This window comes from Macrotis lagotis, chromosome 1, assembly GCF_037893015.1.
Source record: "Macrotis lagotis isolate mMagLag1 chromosome 1, bilby.v1.9.chrom.fasta, whole genome shotgun sequence".
Taxonomy (NCBI): domain Eukaryota; kingdom Metazoa; phylum Chordata; class Mammalia; order Peramelemorphia; family Peramelidae; genus Macrotis; species Macrotis lagotis.
This window is the reverse complement of record NC_133658.1, coordinates 664,759,009-664,772,871: the sequence shown is the minus strand read 5'-3', so window position 1 is coordinate 664,772,871 and position 13,863 is coordinate 664,759,009. Positions and strand designations below refer to the sequence as shown.

The window sequence follows — 13,863 nt, the reverse complement described above, 5'->3', positions numbered from 1 at the left end:
TAAATCCTCCCACCTGAGCTCCAGAATGTCAAACAGGTGGCCACAGGTGGCATTCCTGGAAGCACAGGTTTGTATAAGACATGCTAAAGTCTACATAGCAGTGCCCATGCCAGGGGACCGAATTAGGCTAACAAACAAAAATAACCAGGTAACCCCTCAAAAAAATTTAATTAGTGGTCACATTTTCCTCCAGGAGTTTCTAGAACTTCATTATCTGAATTCCCTGTGGAGCCTATGAAAAAGAACTGTGGTGCATTGTTGAAATATTCAAAATCTGGCTCCTTTGTGAAAGCATTTCTTAAAATGTCCAAAATTCCTGGACAAAAATATAGCCTTTTTAAGTATAACTCCCTGTAGTGCGTCCTTGGATAGCCTTAAAAAAACTTCTTTAAATGATGCCTAGAACTCTGTTCAGTGTTTTTTAAAAGCAGCATATGCTCCTCCAGCTTCAACTACCTGCCTCAGGAAGCAAAACAGTTCTAGAGAATCAAGGACATTTCTTCTGGTAGATATACATACCACATTGCTGAGTTCTACATGGCCCACTATCCGAGAAACCTCATCAAACTCTTCTGGAGACATAGGTAGAAGATTGTCAGTGCTCTGAAGTCTGGAGGGGTGACTAAAATAGGAGAGAAATGAAAGGAGAAAATATAACTACACTTAAAATTCAAAAGGAGAATTGACATTTTGCCCCTTACCTCATTATTTTCAATAGGGGTTCTTAACCTGGGGGTCCATGAACGTGCTTTTTGGGCAAAATATTTTGAAAACTATATCTCCATATTACTGGTTTCCTTTGTAATCCTATGTATTTTATGTGTCGCATTTAAAAACATTCTTCAGAAGAAGCATCCATAAGCTGCATCAGACTGCCAAAAGGGTCCATGACACCAAAAAGGTTAAGAACCCCTGCTCTATCATATGAGTCGTCTCTAGGAAATAAACAGACTTGTCAAATATTTTTGAAAAAAATCTACCATCTGGGAGTTTCAGTTCCCCACCCATTCTAGTCCGTCCTCATGGGAGTGAGTATTGATCAACCCATCTGGACCCAATGGTCCTTAAGGAGTCTAACCGTGGCCACTTACTTGTATTGCCCTGGAAGTCAAATGCCTACCCAGAGGAGCACCATGTCTGGGGACTTGGAGGGTTTTTTACATATGGCTAGATCCATTCATTCACCCCAAGACAATGCAGGAGGGCAAACAATGACAATGACATTTCCAAAAGTTTTAGATTTGACTTTGTTTATGCTTTGTTTTATACTGTTTACAAAATGAGACAAAGAATAAAAAGCAAGAGAAAAAAATAAATTTCAGTTTCAACTTTGGCCTGCTCTAGATCGAAAAGAACTACTTTCCCACTCTGATAAATTTTTGTTTGTTTTATTTACACTTGTTTCAAAACATCAATATTTCTGGCACTTGGAGAGCTTTAACACAGCTTTGGTTAAAAAAACAAACAAAAGAAATGGCTTAGAGGTTACACCATGGTTGGGTTCAGAGAACTCCTAATCAGCTTCTTCTCATACCATCTTGCCCAAGCTACAGATTGACAATAGAGTAACAGACTGCAAGTATCTTGGAGGTTCACCCATCCTGATCCTGGAATGGGAATAGATTGAGGGGTCTAAAAAGGACACTCTCCTGTAATCACTTACACTTCAGATACAGAAATTAATTCTGTCTTGATGTATCCAGTCCCTTTGGGGCCATCAACTTCCATTGGCTCTGGTGCTGGAAAACAAACAAACCAAATGTCCATATGGTGAGCCAGTGTGCATGTACTTTACCTGGTGGTTAAAAAAAAATCAAACTTCCTTCCTAGATGATCAGAGAAGGCCCCTCCAAAAATTAAGAATCAATTACCCTCCTATCTCCATTGTTTTTTGCCAAATTAAGTCATAAAGGGGATTGGGGTAGATGTGTAAGGTCTACTGGAGAGGGGAAGGACCATTTGGGACTGCAGCCATGCAGATACTATGGAGAATTGAGTTATTCCCACCATTAAAAAATTTTTTTTTCAAGGCAATGGGGGTTGTGTCTTGCCCAAGGCCACACAGCTAGGTGATTATTAAGTGTCTGAGGTCGGATTTGAACTCAGGTCCTCCTGACTCCAGGGCCAGTGCTCTAGCCACTGCGCCACCTAGCTGCCCCTTATTCCCACTATTTTCAAGTAGACAGTTGCAATGTACAGAAAGTGGGGAATCTTCATTTTAAACTAATCTGCTTATTTTGAGATTTTACCAATGGAAAATTAATGATCCTATAAGAATGCTGCAAAATAAGATTTTTCTTAACTACAAATTTTAAGAAGAGTAAGCAGAGTGGAATGTTGTGTGAGAAATGAATATTTCTCTCTTGTATTAATAACTAATCTTTACTTTTCTCATTCAGAAATTGGTACATGTAGAAAATCTTTCAAAGACTTACATGGCTGACATTTAATCAAAGACAGTAAAAGAAATTCTAAGTTTTAGCTAATGGATACATTTCTACTCATTGTGCTTTTTATAGATAGGTCTGGGAATTGTTGATTCTCCCTTTTGCCAGACAGGTGATTTGGAAATTTATGTCTCTTTGACCAAGATGTGGCTGATCCAAGTTGGTGATCTATTGATTTTTTTTTAGGTTTTTGCAAGGCAGATGGGGTTAAGTGGCTTGCCCAAGGCCACACAGCTAGGTAATTATTAAGTGTCTGAGACCAGATTTGAACCCAGGTACTCCTGACTCCAGAGCCAGTGCTTTATCCATTGCACCACTTAGCTGCCCCATCTATTGATTCATTTTTTTTAAATTTTTTTTTGTTTTTTGCATTCACACATACACTTGCACACACTCACCCTCAGGCACATACATATTCACACACTTACACACTACATGCACTCACACTTACATATATGTACTCATATATACTCACGTAATACATTCACACACATACACATACTCACACACACTTGCCCTCAGGCACATGCATTCACACACTCATTCACATGCACAGTTACACACACTCATGCACACTCAAACACTCACTAAATACATGCCCTCACACTTTCATACATGCGTGTATGCGAGTGCGCGCTCGCGCACACATACACACACACACACATACACACACACACACACACACACACACACACACACCAAATCAAGGAAAGAAACAAACAAAAAACAAAGCCTGTGCTGCATCTACAGGAAGTAAGCATTTTCTTGGCCAGAAAGATTTCATTCAGTACTTTACAATGCTTTTTAATGTAAATGTATGCAAATACTTGTGTTGGATAGTGAAGGGGAAACTAACCTGCTTAATTCCAAGTATTTCTGATTTAACTTTTACTTTCTGGTCTTCCCATCTGACTCATTATTTCCCTTGGTCTTATCTGAATATCTCTTCCCTATAACAGATTTTAAATATTTCCTATACTTAGGAGTTGTAATGATACAGTGCTTTCAGCCTCACAGCAGCCCAGTGAGGTGGGCAAACTGAGGTACCCAGAGATTATGTGACTTGCATAGCTAGTAAGTGTCTGTGGCAAGATTTAAACTCATCTTTGTGAATCTCAGTTCAGTGCTCAAAAATTCTTTTTCTTTATCAGGAAACACTTTGGAAAAGAATAGAAGGGGAAGCAAAAGCCATCCTAACTTTCTTTCCTAGTTCATTGTAAGTCTTTCAACAGTTCTGTGATGATCCATCACAGTTGATCTTGGCTTTTGAAAGACTGGTTGGTGGAGGACACTCACTACCTTCAGGAACTGGAAAGACTTTGAACCCTCTGCACTGGACTTGTCTTTCTATTATTTAGTATGGTTCATCCTAGAGGAGTTTCAAGAGAGAGGTGTAGGCAACATGGTTTGAAAATGGTCAGAAAGTGGAGTGGCACCAAGTATATTGATGGCAAAGTATTCTTTGCTTTCTGTAACTGGTTTGCTTCTTTGTTCTTTGGATTTTTTTGGCCAGTCTTCTGGTGCTGAACCACTTGGAGCTCCTCTTAGGCTAAATACCTCTCACCCCAGACACTGCCCCTAGCATTTTGGGTCTACTCTATGTTACCCAGAATTATTATGTCTTTTACAAGCTATGTCAGTGTATGTATTCCTTGCTTTCTTTCCTAGTCCTTTTGCATCCCCCCATTAGAATGAAACCTGCTTTGCTAGTGTAGCCACTGGCTACTTGGGTTCAATTCTGCCTATGAAGACTGGGAAAACATGGGTGGAAATAAAACAAAAATTTACTAAAAAGGTTACAAGAAATAAGAAGGGCTAGAGAGAGAGAAAGAGAGATAAAAGAACAGCCAAGCAGCCTTGGCTGGGCCATTGTCAGAGAAGACTGCTGGCCGATCTATTGATTCTTAAAGGGGATCAAAACCCATGTGGCAGTTAGAGTCTTTTGGTTTGACACAAGGGCATCTTGCCTATGTGAGGGTTGTCATGCTCATTTGGGCAGCACCCCATCACATTGCCAATTTGTGGTATGAGAGGGCTGTCTCATGAATGGAAATCATCTGTACACTCGATTTATGTAGTGGTTAATGAAAGGTTCAGTAGTGACTTTCCCCACTCACCTTCCTTTGGTCTAGAGTAGTATTTCCCAAAAGCATGATCTTTATCAATGTTTGGATATAGAAACTTCAGAGGATTTTCAGGAATGTTCTCAGCAGCCATGACTTTATAATTCCGAATGATATCAGGGAAAGTAACCGCAGAGAGTTCTTTTTTTGTGTATGGTTCAACAGCATGAAACACGGGTTCTTAAAAAAAAAAAAGAAGAAAGATATGTTACAGAATCTAAAAAACTCCTGTGACCATCTAGTCTAACATGCAAGTAAACAAGGTTGTCTTCTAAACATCTCTTTGGACAGCATGTTGATTTAGGAAACCATAAATTAACATTATCTAAGGTATATTGTATTTTTATTTATTTTATTAAACATTTTCCAATTTCATTTTAATCTGGTTTGGGTTGTTCAGGTAACTTCAGGTTGTACTGGTATGCAGGCAATGTGGCCAAAGAATTGGACATAGCTGTTCTAAAACAAACACAAGAAATGTGTAATAGTGAAAGGAAACCTGGCTATAACTGATTGGAAATTTGTCTTAAAATCAGTCCTAAATTTTCTTCATAACAATCCCACAACAACAGGAATATTGTTCAGTCCTTTCAGACTCTATGACCCTTTTGGGAATGTTTTGGGGAAAAAACTGGAGGATTTGCCATTTCCTTCTCCAGTTCATTTTTCAGATGAGGAAACTGATGCAAATAGGGTTAAATGACTTTACCCAGGGTCACACAGCTAGTAAGTATTTGAGGTCAGATTTAAACTAGGTCTAATATTCTCTATCCACTCTATCCACTAAGCCACCATTTTGCTCTGCAACATGAATAACAGCATTTCAATACTTCTCTGACCCTTTCCCCATCAAAGTCTTCTCTTCTCTTGGCTAATCATCACCAGTTCCTTCGATGGCTCTTAACCATCCTAGCCCAAACTCTTAAGCCCAAGATCACATTACTTTTTTTTTCATTTTTATATCCCCCCTATCAACTCATAGTACAACTTGCAGTCCACTAAAACCCTCAGATCTTTTTTTTTAGATTAATAGCTATCTTGTAGCCATATCTCCATAATTATACATGAAAAACATGCATACTTTAAAATAAATGTCTATGTAAAATTTGGGGTAGCTAGGTGGTTCAGTGGATAGAGCCCTGGGCCTGGAGTCAGGAAGACTTGAGTTCAAATCCAACCTCAAATACTTGTTAGCTGGACAAGTTACTTAATCCTGTTTGCTTCAGTTTTCTCATCTGTAAAATAAACTAGAAAAGGAAATGACACATCACTCAGTCTCTTTGCCAAGAAAACCTCCAAAATGGTGCCAAGAAGAGTCAGACACTCCTGAACAACACCATCCTGTGTAAAATTTAGCATCTTTTTCATTAGCCTTTAACTATTTAAAAACAGGATCTTTTTGACATTTATGTTGTTATAAGAAGGAAATCTAGTGCTCATTCTTACACTTAGACTGCATCATACTATTTCCTAAAATTAAATTTCAAAAGTATTAATTTGGAAAATGTCTTTCCTAGACTGAAAAATAATTCTAGAAATTAATTTCTTAATTTCACAATTGAAAACCAAACCAAACCTAGTAGAGATTAGATATGGGTTCTTTAGAGAAACCAAACTGTTGGAAATAGATTCCCTAAAGAAAAGTCTCTGTCACTAATCTTTTCAGTCCTAAAATGTGCATTTCTTGGGAGCATTTTTTCTTCTCCCCATCTTTACACACCTAGAGAAGCAAGGACCAGCCCCAGGCCAGATGTTAAGTCTGTCTTTGCTTTCCTCCAGCCTTTTCTCACTACCTTCTCACAGCTCTTCCTCCCACCTTTCTTTTATTCCTTCTTTCCTTCCTTCCCTCGCTCCTTTCTCTGTTCCTTTCTCCCATCCTCCCTTCTTTCCTCTCTTCCTTTCTTCTACCCTTCCTTCCTTCTTCCCTTTTTTCCTTCCCTCCTCTCTCTCTCTCTCTCTCTCTCTCTCTCTCTCTCTCTCTATCCATCCACGTAGGGAACCATACCCTTACATGTGGCTGCTCTGCCCAAAGGAATATAAATTTTGATCACTGAAACCTAACAAGATATCTTGGGCTAGATTTCTTTTTTTATATACCATGCCTTAAACCCAAATTACTCAGACTCTCACTGATTGGCCAACAATAGTCCCAGCCCAAGCTTCACTTGGGCATTGTTTGGACTCTGACTGCTCAAAGCATAATTCTGTTTTGGCCAGATACCCTCAGGATCTTCTCCTTTCAGACTGACTTTTTTTTTTTACTAGACAAAAGAGGAGGTTCTTTGCCTCATTTTTTGCCTAGCTTTAATCACTTGAATGGGTATTGCCTCAGACAAATTGAGGCCTGGAAATACTTTAGTTTAAAAAGGCCAAGGCCTCCCACTGCATCTAGTGTCATCTCCAGTTCTCTCAATCTATATCTGGCCACTGGACCCAGATGTTCTAGAGGAGAGAGTGAGGGGGGTGACTTTGCAGCCCAGCTTCATTTTAATCCAGTTCACTTACAAGTCATGACATCTCCATCCTGATGAAACAGTCCTCTTTGAGGATGAAGGACAAACAACAACTATCATTAGTTTCTCAGGAGTTTAGTTCTATGTCTTATTTCTTAGGTCTCATGAGACCTGTTAAAATAATCCCTACTCACAGAGTATTAATATCACAACAGGAAACTGCTGATTACTGAAAATAAGAATAAAAGGAAGGAATCTCTAATGGCTAAATTTAAGAGTGTGGTATAGTAAATATTTGTTGGATTCAAAGTGCAAGTTTTTGGAGTCATTTAAGCTTTACCCTATGATTAATTATTCTACTCACATTGCTGCCAGGCTTCACCTCTTCAAATTAATATTATTAGCAAACAGTGATTCATATCCTTGACCACTTCCTAACTTCTTGTTGTTCCATCAGTCCTGTCATGTCTGACTCTTCATGACCCCATTTGGGATTTTCTTGGTTTTCTTCCTTACCTGTACCTTTGAAAAATCTTCTATTTATAAAAAAAAGTTTATATCTGTATGTTAAAAAAATTTAAACTAAAAGCTTAATAAGAGTTTTAGTTGGTTTCCTCATATTCTAGTGGCTATTCATTTAGAATTTGCTGAGTATTATCCTAAGGGATTTTACTCTTTTTAGTCCTGATTTCAATATCACTTTAAAGAGCAGCATATAATGATTTGAATGATTTATTTAAAAACTTATTATGAAGACATTTAGGTGTGTTTAAGAGTGAATTCACATAAATAACTACTGGCAAGCATTTTTTCTTAGCCTAACAATACAAGCTCATGTGAAAGAACTTTGTTTATATAATAGGATACCTACCATTCTGTGATCTCTCTACCCAAGTAAAAGTGATCGCTCCATCCCGGCTGCTTTCACTGAATCTCAGTAGAAATGTCCCAGGTTGTTGATCCTTCAGTAAGGCTCGTTCTTGCTCTTTACTTATAAAGCCCATTATACACCTGTGTGGGGAAAGAGAATTTACAAGATTATTTTTTGGTTTAAAAGATAGGTTTTTACTTTTATGTAATAATATACAAAGAAAGAGAATGATCATCTAAAAGAGGCTTATTGGAAAATGTATTAAGTTATGACCCTGAAGAGGGTTATTGGGAGGATCAAGTGAAATGACATTTGTAAAATACTATGCAAAACTTCAAGCTTTCTCACATTATTTTAATATTATTGATTCAATAAGCAATAGTCATGTTCCAACTCTGTATGCAGCAGCAGGCAGCTAGGTGGCACAGTGGATAGGGATAATAGAGAAACTCCAGAAAGAAGCAACATGGCCTAGTGTATAGAATGGAGTTGTAGATCAGAAAGACTTGAATTATTCTGCTTCTGATGGATATGGATAACAGTTGGGTGTCCCTGACAAGGCATTCAAACCTTCAGTCACCAAGGATAGTATATAAAAGTAGAACACGGTGCTATTCAAATAGAAATTTTTCTTTATTTTGTTTGGTCATTTTCATTTTCATATCTGATGCTTTAGGATCCCATTTTGGGGGTTTTCTTGGCAAGACTAGAGTGGTTTGCTATTTCCTTCTCTAGCTCATTTTACAGATGAAGAAACTGAGGCAAATAGAACTAGGAGACTTTCCCAGGGTCATCTAGTTAGTAAGTGTCTGAGGCTGGACTTGAACTAATGAAGATAAACCTTCCTGACTTCATCTAGATGCACTCAAATAGGGGACAGGACCTCCAGTTACTAATCCATATACACGGATCTGTAAGAGTCATATATTGATTTTTTTAAAAGTAATATTATTTGTTTACTTGTATTTCTACTTATTTTGTTAAATATTTCCCAACTACATTTTAATCTAGTTAGGGCAGGCTAGGAGTGTTGTGGGCTGATAGTCATAGGTTTAACACCTCTGCCCCAGGAGTGTCTTTAACAGGATAACAGTCAAGGTAGCTTCACTAAATGATCTCAACTGATCCTCTTAACGATTTTGGAGAGTTAGCTGCTCTTACTATCTCCATTTCCTTGATAAAGAAGCTGAGAAAGCTTAAGATTAAGTGACTTGGTTATAAATCTCTGAGGCAGGATTTCAACTCAGGTCTTCCCTGTTCTATCCAGTGTACCACACAGCTACCTAACTTAAGTTTCAGAGAATGTGATTGATAAGTATTGATGGAGGAAATTCCACATACAGAACTTCCTGAACTTGGTAATCATAGGTCTGATCAAATTAATAAGTAAAAACTAAAACATGGAAATATTATATTAATATAATATGCACATGTCTATTATAAATCTCATACATACTCATCAAAAGTAAGGGAAGAATAAATTCAGGATTACTGTTCTTGATATAATGCACATATAATGCTGCATACATTTTTAAAATTTCATTTATTTAAGGCAGTGGGGTTAAGTGGCTTGCCCAAAGTCACACAGCTAAACAATTATTAAGTGTCTGAGACAGAGTTTGAACTCAGGTCCTCCTGACTCCAGGACCTAAACCTAAACCTCTATCCACTGTGCCATCTAACTGTCCTGGTAGGTGTTATTATTAACCCCATGTTACTGATGAGGAGATTGAGATAGAGATTAAGTGACTTGTCTAGGGTCACACAACTATCTAACATTTAAGACCAAATTTGAATTAGAGTCTTCGTAGCTTCCAAGCCAACATTCTATCTACTTTACCCACTACCTTCCTCCTACTACCTATTGAACTAATTTCTATTAGGTCCTTTATTATTTCAGCATAATTTCAAGAGTAGCTTATTATTTGGATTTCATAATTATGGGTTTTTTTTAGTTTTTGCAAGGCAATGGGGTTAAGTGGCTTGCCCAAGGCCACACTGCTAAGTAATTACTAAGTGTCTGAGGCTGGATTTGAACTCAGGTACTCCTGACTCCAGGGTCAGTGCTCTATCCACTGTGCCTGCCACCTAGCTGCCCCTATAAGTATGTTTTATAATTAACAAATTGACTTTTTCTGGGCTAGTAACTTGTTTCAAAGTAGAAGTCTTTACTTAGAAAAGAGTTTAGTTCCCACTCTGGTGGTGATGATGATGTTTATCCTTCATTCTTTTTTTTTTCTTTTTGGGGCGGTTTGCAAGGCAATGTTAAGTGACTTGTCCGAGGTCACACAACTGGGCAATTATTAAGAGTCTGAGGCCTAATTTGAACTCAATCCTCCTCTCCAGGGCTGGATATTCTGTCTATTGCACCATCTAATAGTCCCTTGTCTTTCATGTCATGACAAACACATGAATTGAATTTTAGTGAGGGGGTGCTGTGCTAAGTCTCTTCCAGAGCCATCTGAGTCCAGTGGTCAGATATAAACTAGGACGACTAGAGATGGCCCTGGATTCAAGGTAATCAGGGTTAAGTGACTTGCCCAAAGTCTGAGGCCACATTCGAATTTCTGTCCTCCTGACTCCAAGTCCAGTGCTCTATCCACTGTGACACCTAGTTGCCCTCCCACTCTGGTGCCCTCCTAAGAAATACACTTGGAATGGTGTTGGGGGTGAGGGGAGCCTAAACCTCATGTTTCCTGAAGAAGTTGATTTCCCTCTAGTGTCTGTCAAATGCAAACTTTTACCCTACTTGTCTAGAGCCAATAACAATTTGGCAAAAAAAATTGAATCTTTAATTGGGGACCAAACATTTCCCCCTAAGTATTCATCTGTGAAAATTAATGTAAATTTAAGAAGCCAACTAGAAACAATCCTGGATTTACTGGAAATGTTTTATTGTTCCTAATCCATTATGAATATCATCTGCTTTTTTTTCTTAGTTGTCAATTTTCTTAGTTGTCAATTTTCTTAGTTGATCACATCTGTGAAGAGCATATTTTAGTCACTGTTCCCAAACTTGCATTGTTTCCCTTTGCCTCTAAGGTAAAACAATGTTCTTCCTTGGGGCACTTAAGCCTTCCACAATCTGGCTGCTATCTACCTTCCAGCTTTATTTCACTTCCCCTTTAAATGTCAGTCACTAAGCATTTGATAAAGTTCCTAGGTTAAGAACTGTGCCCCTGCTAAGAACTAAGGCAAAACAAAAAAAAAAAGGCAAAATATAGACCCTACACTCAAGGAGCTTATAATTCAACAGAAGAGACAACAAGCAAACAACTAGGTACAAATAAGCTACAAAAAATATAGAGAAAGAAATTAAAAGAGAAGGCACTGGAATTATGAAGAGCTGGGGTAAGTTTCCTGCAGAAGGTAGGATTTTAGTTGGGAAATTAGGGAAGTCAAGGAAGCCAGGAGGCAAAGATGAGGAAGGAAAATATTCCAGGAATGAGGGACAGATATCAAAAATGCCAAGTTGTTTGTGGAACAGCCAAGAGGTCAGTGCCACTGGACTAAAGCATATGTGTCATGGGGTGAGGTGTAAGGAGTGGAAAGATAAAAGGTGTCAAGATTAAGAAGGATTTTTTTTGTGTTTTTTTTTTTTTTTTTGCAAGGCAATGGGGTAAAGTGGCTTACCCAAGGCCACAGGGCTAGGTAATTACTAAGTGTCTGAGACCAGATTTGAACCCAGGTACTCCTGACTCCAAGGTTAGTGCTTTATCCACTACGCCACCTAGCCACCCCTAAGAAGGTTTTTGATTGCCAATGGTGATAGGAAGCAATTGGAGTTTATTGAGGAAAGGGGAAGTAGTGACGTGGTTATATTTATGCTTTAAAAAAATCTCTTTGGAGGCTGAATGGAGGATGTTTTGCAGTTCAGAAAGACTAAGGACAGGCAGACTCACTAGCTACTGCAAATGTTCAAGTGTAAGGTAATGAAGACTAGGGTGTGGTAATGTTAAAGGAGAGAAGGGCACATATTCAAGAGTTGTTGCCAAGATAGAATTAACAGGCTTTGGCAACATATTGGATTTGGGGTGTGGGCTTTTTTTTAGAGATAATGAAGAGACCACGTTGGCTCCTAGGTTTACAGTGGACTGCACTGGGAGGATGATATTGTTTTCTACAGAAATAAGGAAGAAATATGTATGTGTGTGTGTTGGGGGGGGGTTGGTTTCTATTTTAGATATGTTGAATTTAAGATTATCCACCCAATTTTGTCTGAAGGGCAATTCACAATGTGAAATTGGAGGTTAGCGGAGAAATTGGAGCAGGATAGGTAGATTTTAGAATTATCTGCATAGATAATCCACGGGTGTTGATTTTGTAGTAGAAATGGAGAAGCGAAGATAGCCCAGGACAGAATCCCAAGGGACACCTTGTTTTCAGGTCATGATCTGGAAGAGAATTCAGCAAAGGAGACTGAGGGGAGGTCAATCACTTAAGAGAGAGGAGTGTTAAATTAAGATATGTTAAGTCTAGAAGATTAAGCACTTCCTATGTGCCAGAACTAAATAATGGAGATAAAAATACAAGCAAAGTCCCTCAAGGAGCTTACACTCTAATGCCTGGTCTAAAAAACCTCCTCAAAATGGAGGGTCTAAGAGAAGAGGTCCATGGGAGTTGAGAGAAAAGACAGCTGAGATATGGTGGCCAGGTAGTGAACTCTTCCTTGCAGTCAACTTGGCTAACCCCTAGTTTTGCCCTGGATTCTATTTTCTGCTTGAGTGCATTTGCAAGAATAACATCCCCTAGATCTGGAATATGCTCTCTCTTACTTCTTTGATGTTTTTCAGTAATCCTCATCTTCCTCCTAGGCTCAGCTAAGATGTCACCACCTCAAAGAAGCCTTTTTGAACCTTGACAACTACTACTACTCTCTTTCCTTTCTATTTTGCTTGTTTTATGCTTATTGTATACAATACTCACTAAGAAAATGTAAACTCCTTGAGGACAGGTTCTATTTAATTTTTATCTCCATGACCTAACACAGTACCTGGTACAAATAAGTACTTGATAAATAATGCTGATTTAAATATATTAAATAGCATGTAGTGTGATGAAATTCTCAAGGGAAAACCCATAGGTGTATTAATCAAGAAAAGAATTTAGTGACAAGGCAATGTTGAGAATAATTTAGTAGAATAATTAAATGTGGCATCTATAGCTTTGTCATGTTCTCCATATGCAGCAGAAGGTCAAATATCAAAATAGAAAATAGCTATCTGTCAACCTTACCCATCATTCCAGAGACAAATCAAATGTTTTTTAATGAGTTCAAGGATCCCCTCAATCCAAAGCCAGAAAGAAAAATTTTTGTCATTTATATTTTCCTGAAATGACAAATTCATGCATTAGAAAAAATAAATCTAAAACAGTTTCTATGATAATACATTTGTATAACATTTATAAACTACTTTCTTCACAGTCACACTGTGAAATAAGTAGACCAAATATTCTTATCCCCATTTTACAGATGAATTAACTCTGACTTAGAAAAGTTAATTGACTTGCCTAAAACTATAAAGCTACTAAGTCATCCAATTTAGGATTGAAGCCCAGGACTATTGACTACATATCTTCCTGATACTATGCTGTCTTTCATGGTGGACTCTCAAACACACATCTGAATCTAATTCCCCACAGAGCTAACAAGGGTAGAGAATTCTTTCATATAAAGTCAGGTATGTCTCAGATATTGATTGTGTTCCTCCTAACCTAAAAACTAAATCAACAGGAACTTCAAATTTTCCATTCTCAACAGTTTTCAGATAAAAAATTTTTTATTTCTTTTCCACTGGTTCTATCACCTCACCAGAGGTGAGAAAAGTTAAACAAGTAGAGACTCTCCAATGTATAAACCAATTGCCTTCTCTTTGGAGAAAAATAGTGGGACTAAAGTCATTTTTGGAGAAATAAAATAAACCACCTTTCTCTGTAAAACCATTATGGTATATTGATTTTTCCTAAAT

The 13,863-nt window shown here is 37.9% G+C and overlaps 1 protein-coding gene across 1 annotated transcript in view; it reads right to left on the bottom strand.

Annotated features, from left to right (window-relative positions):
• Nucleotides 1–13,863, bottom strand: part of STAT1 (signal transducer and activator of transcription 1) — a 71,426-nt gene that overhangs the window by 16,848 nt on the left and 40,715 nt on the right. Inside the window, exons 19-23 of the mRNA XM_074215479.1 lie at nt 13,130–13,224; nt 7,895–8,034; nt 4,565–4,750; nt 1,664–1,739; nt 520–622 (exon numbers count right to left, since the gene is read on the bottom strand). Coding sequence (XP_074071580.1) covers nt 520–622; nt 1,664–1,739; nt 4,565–4,750; nt 7,895–8,034; nt 13,130–13,224 — 600 coding nt within the window. The remainder of the gene's footprint in view (nt 1–519; nt 623–1,663; nt 1,740–4,564; nt 4,751–7,894; nt 8,035–13,129; nt 13,225–13,863) is intronic.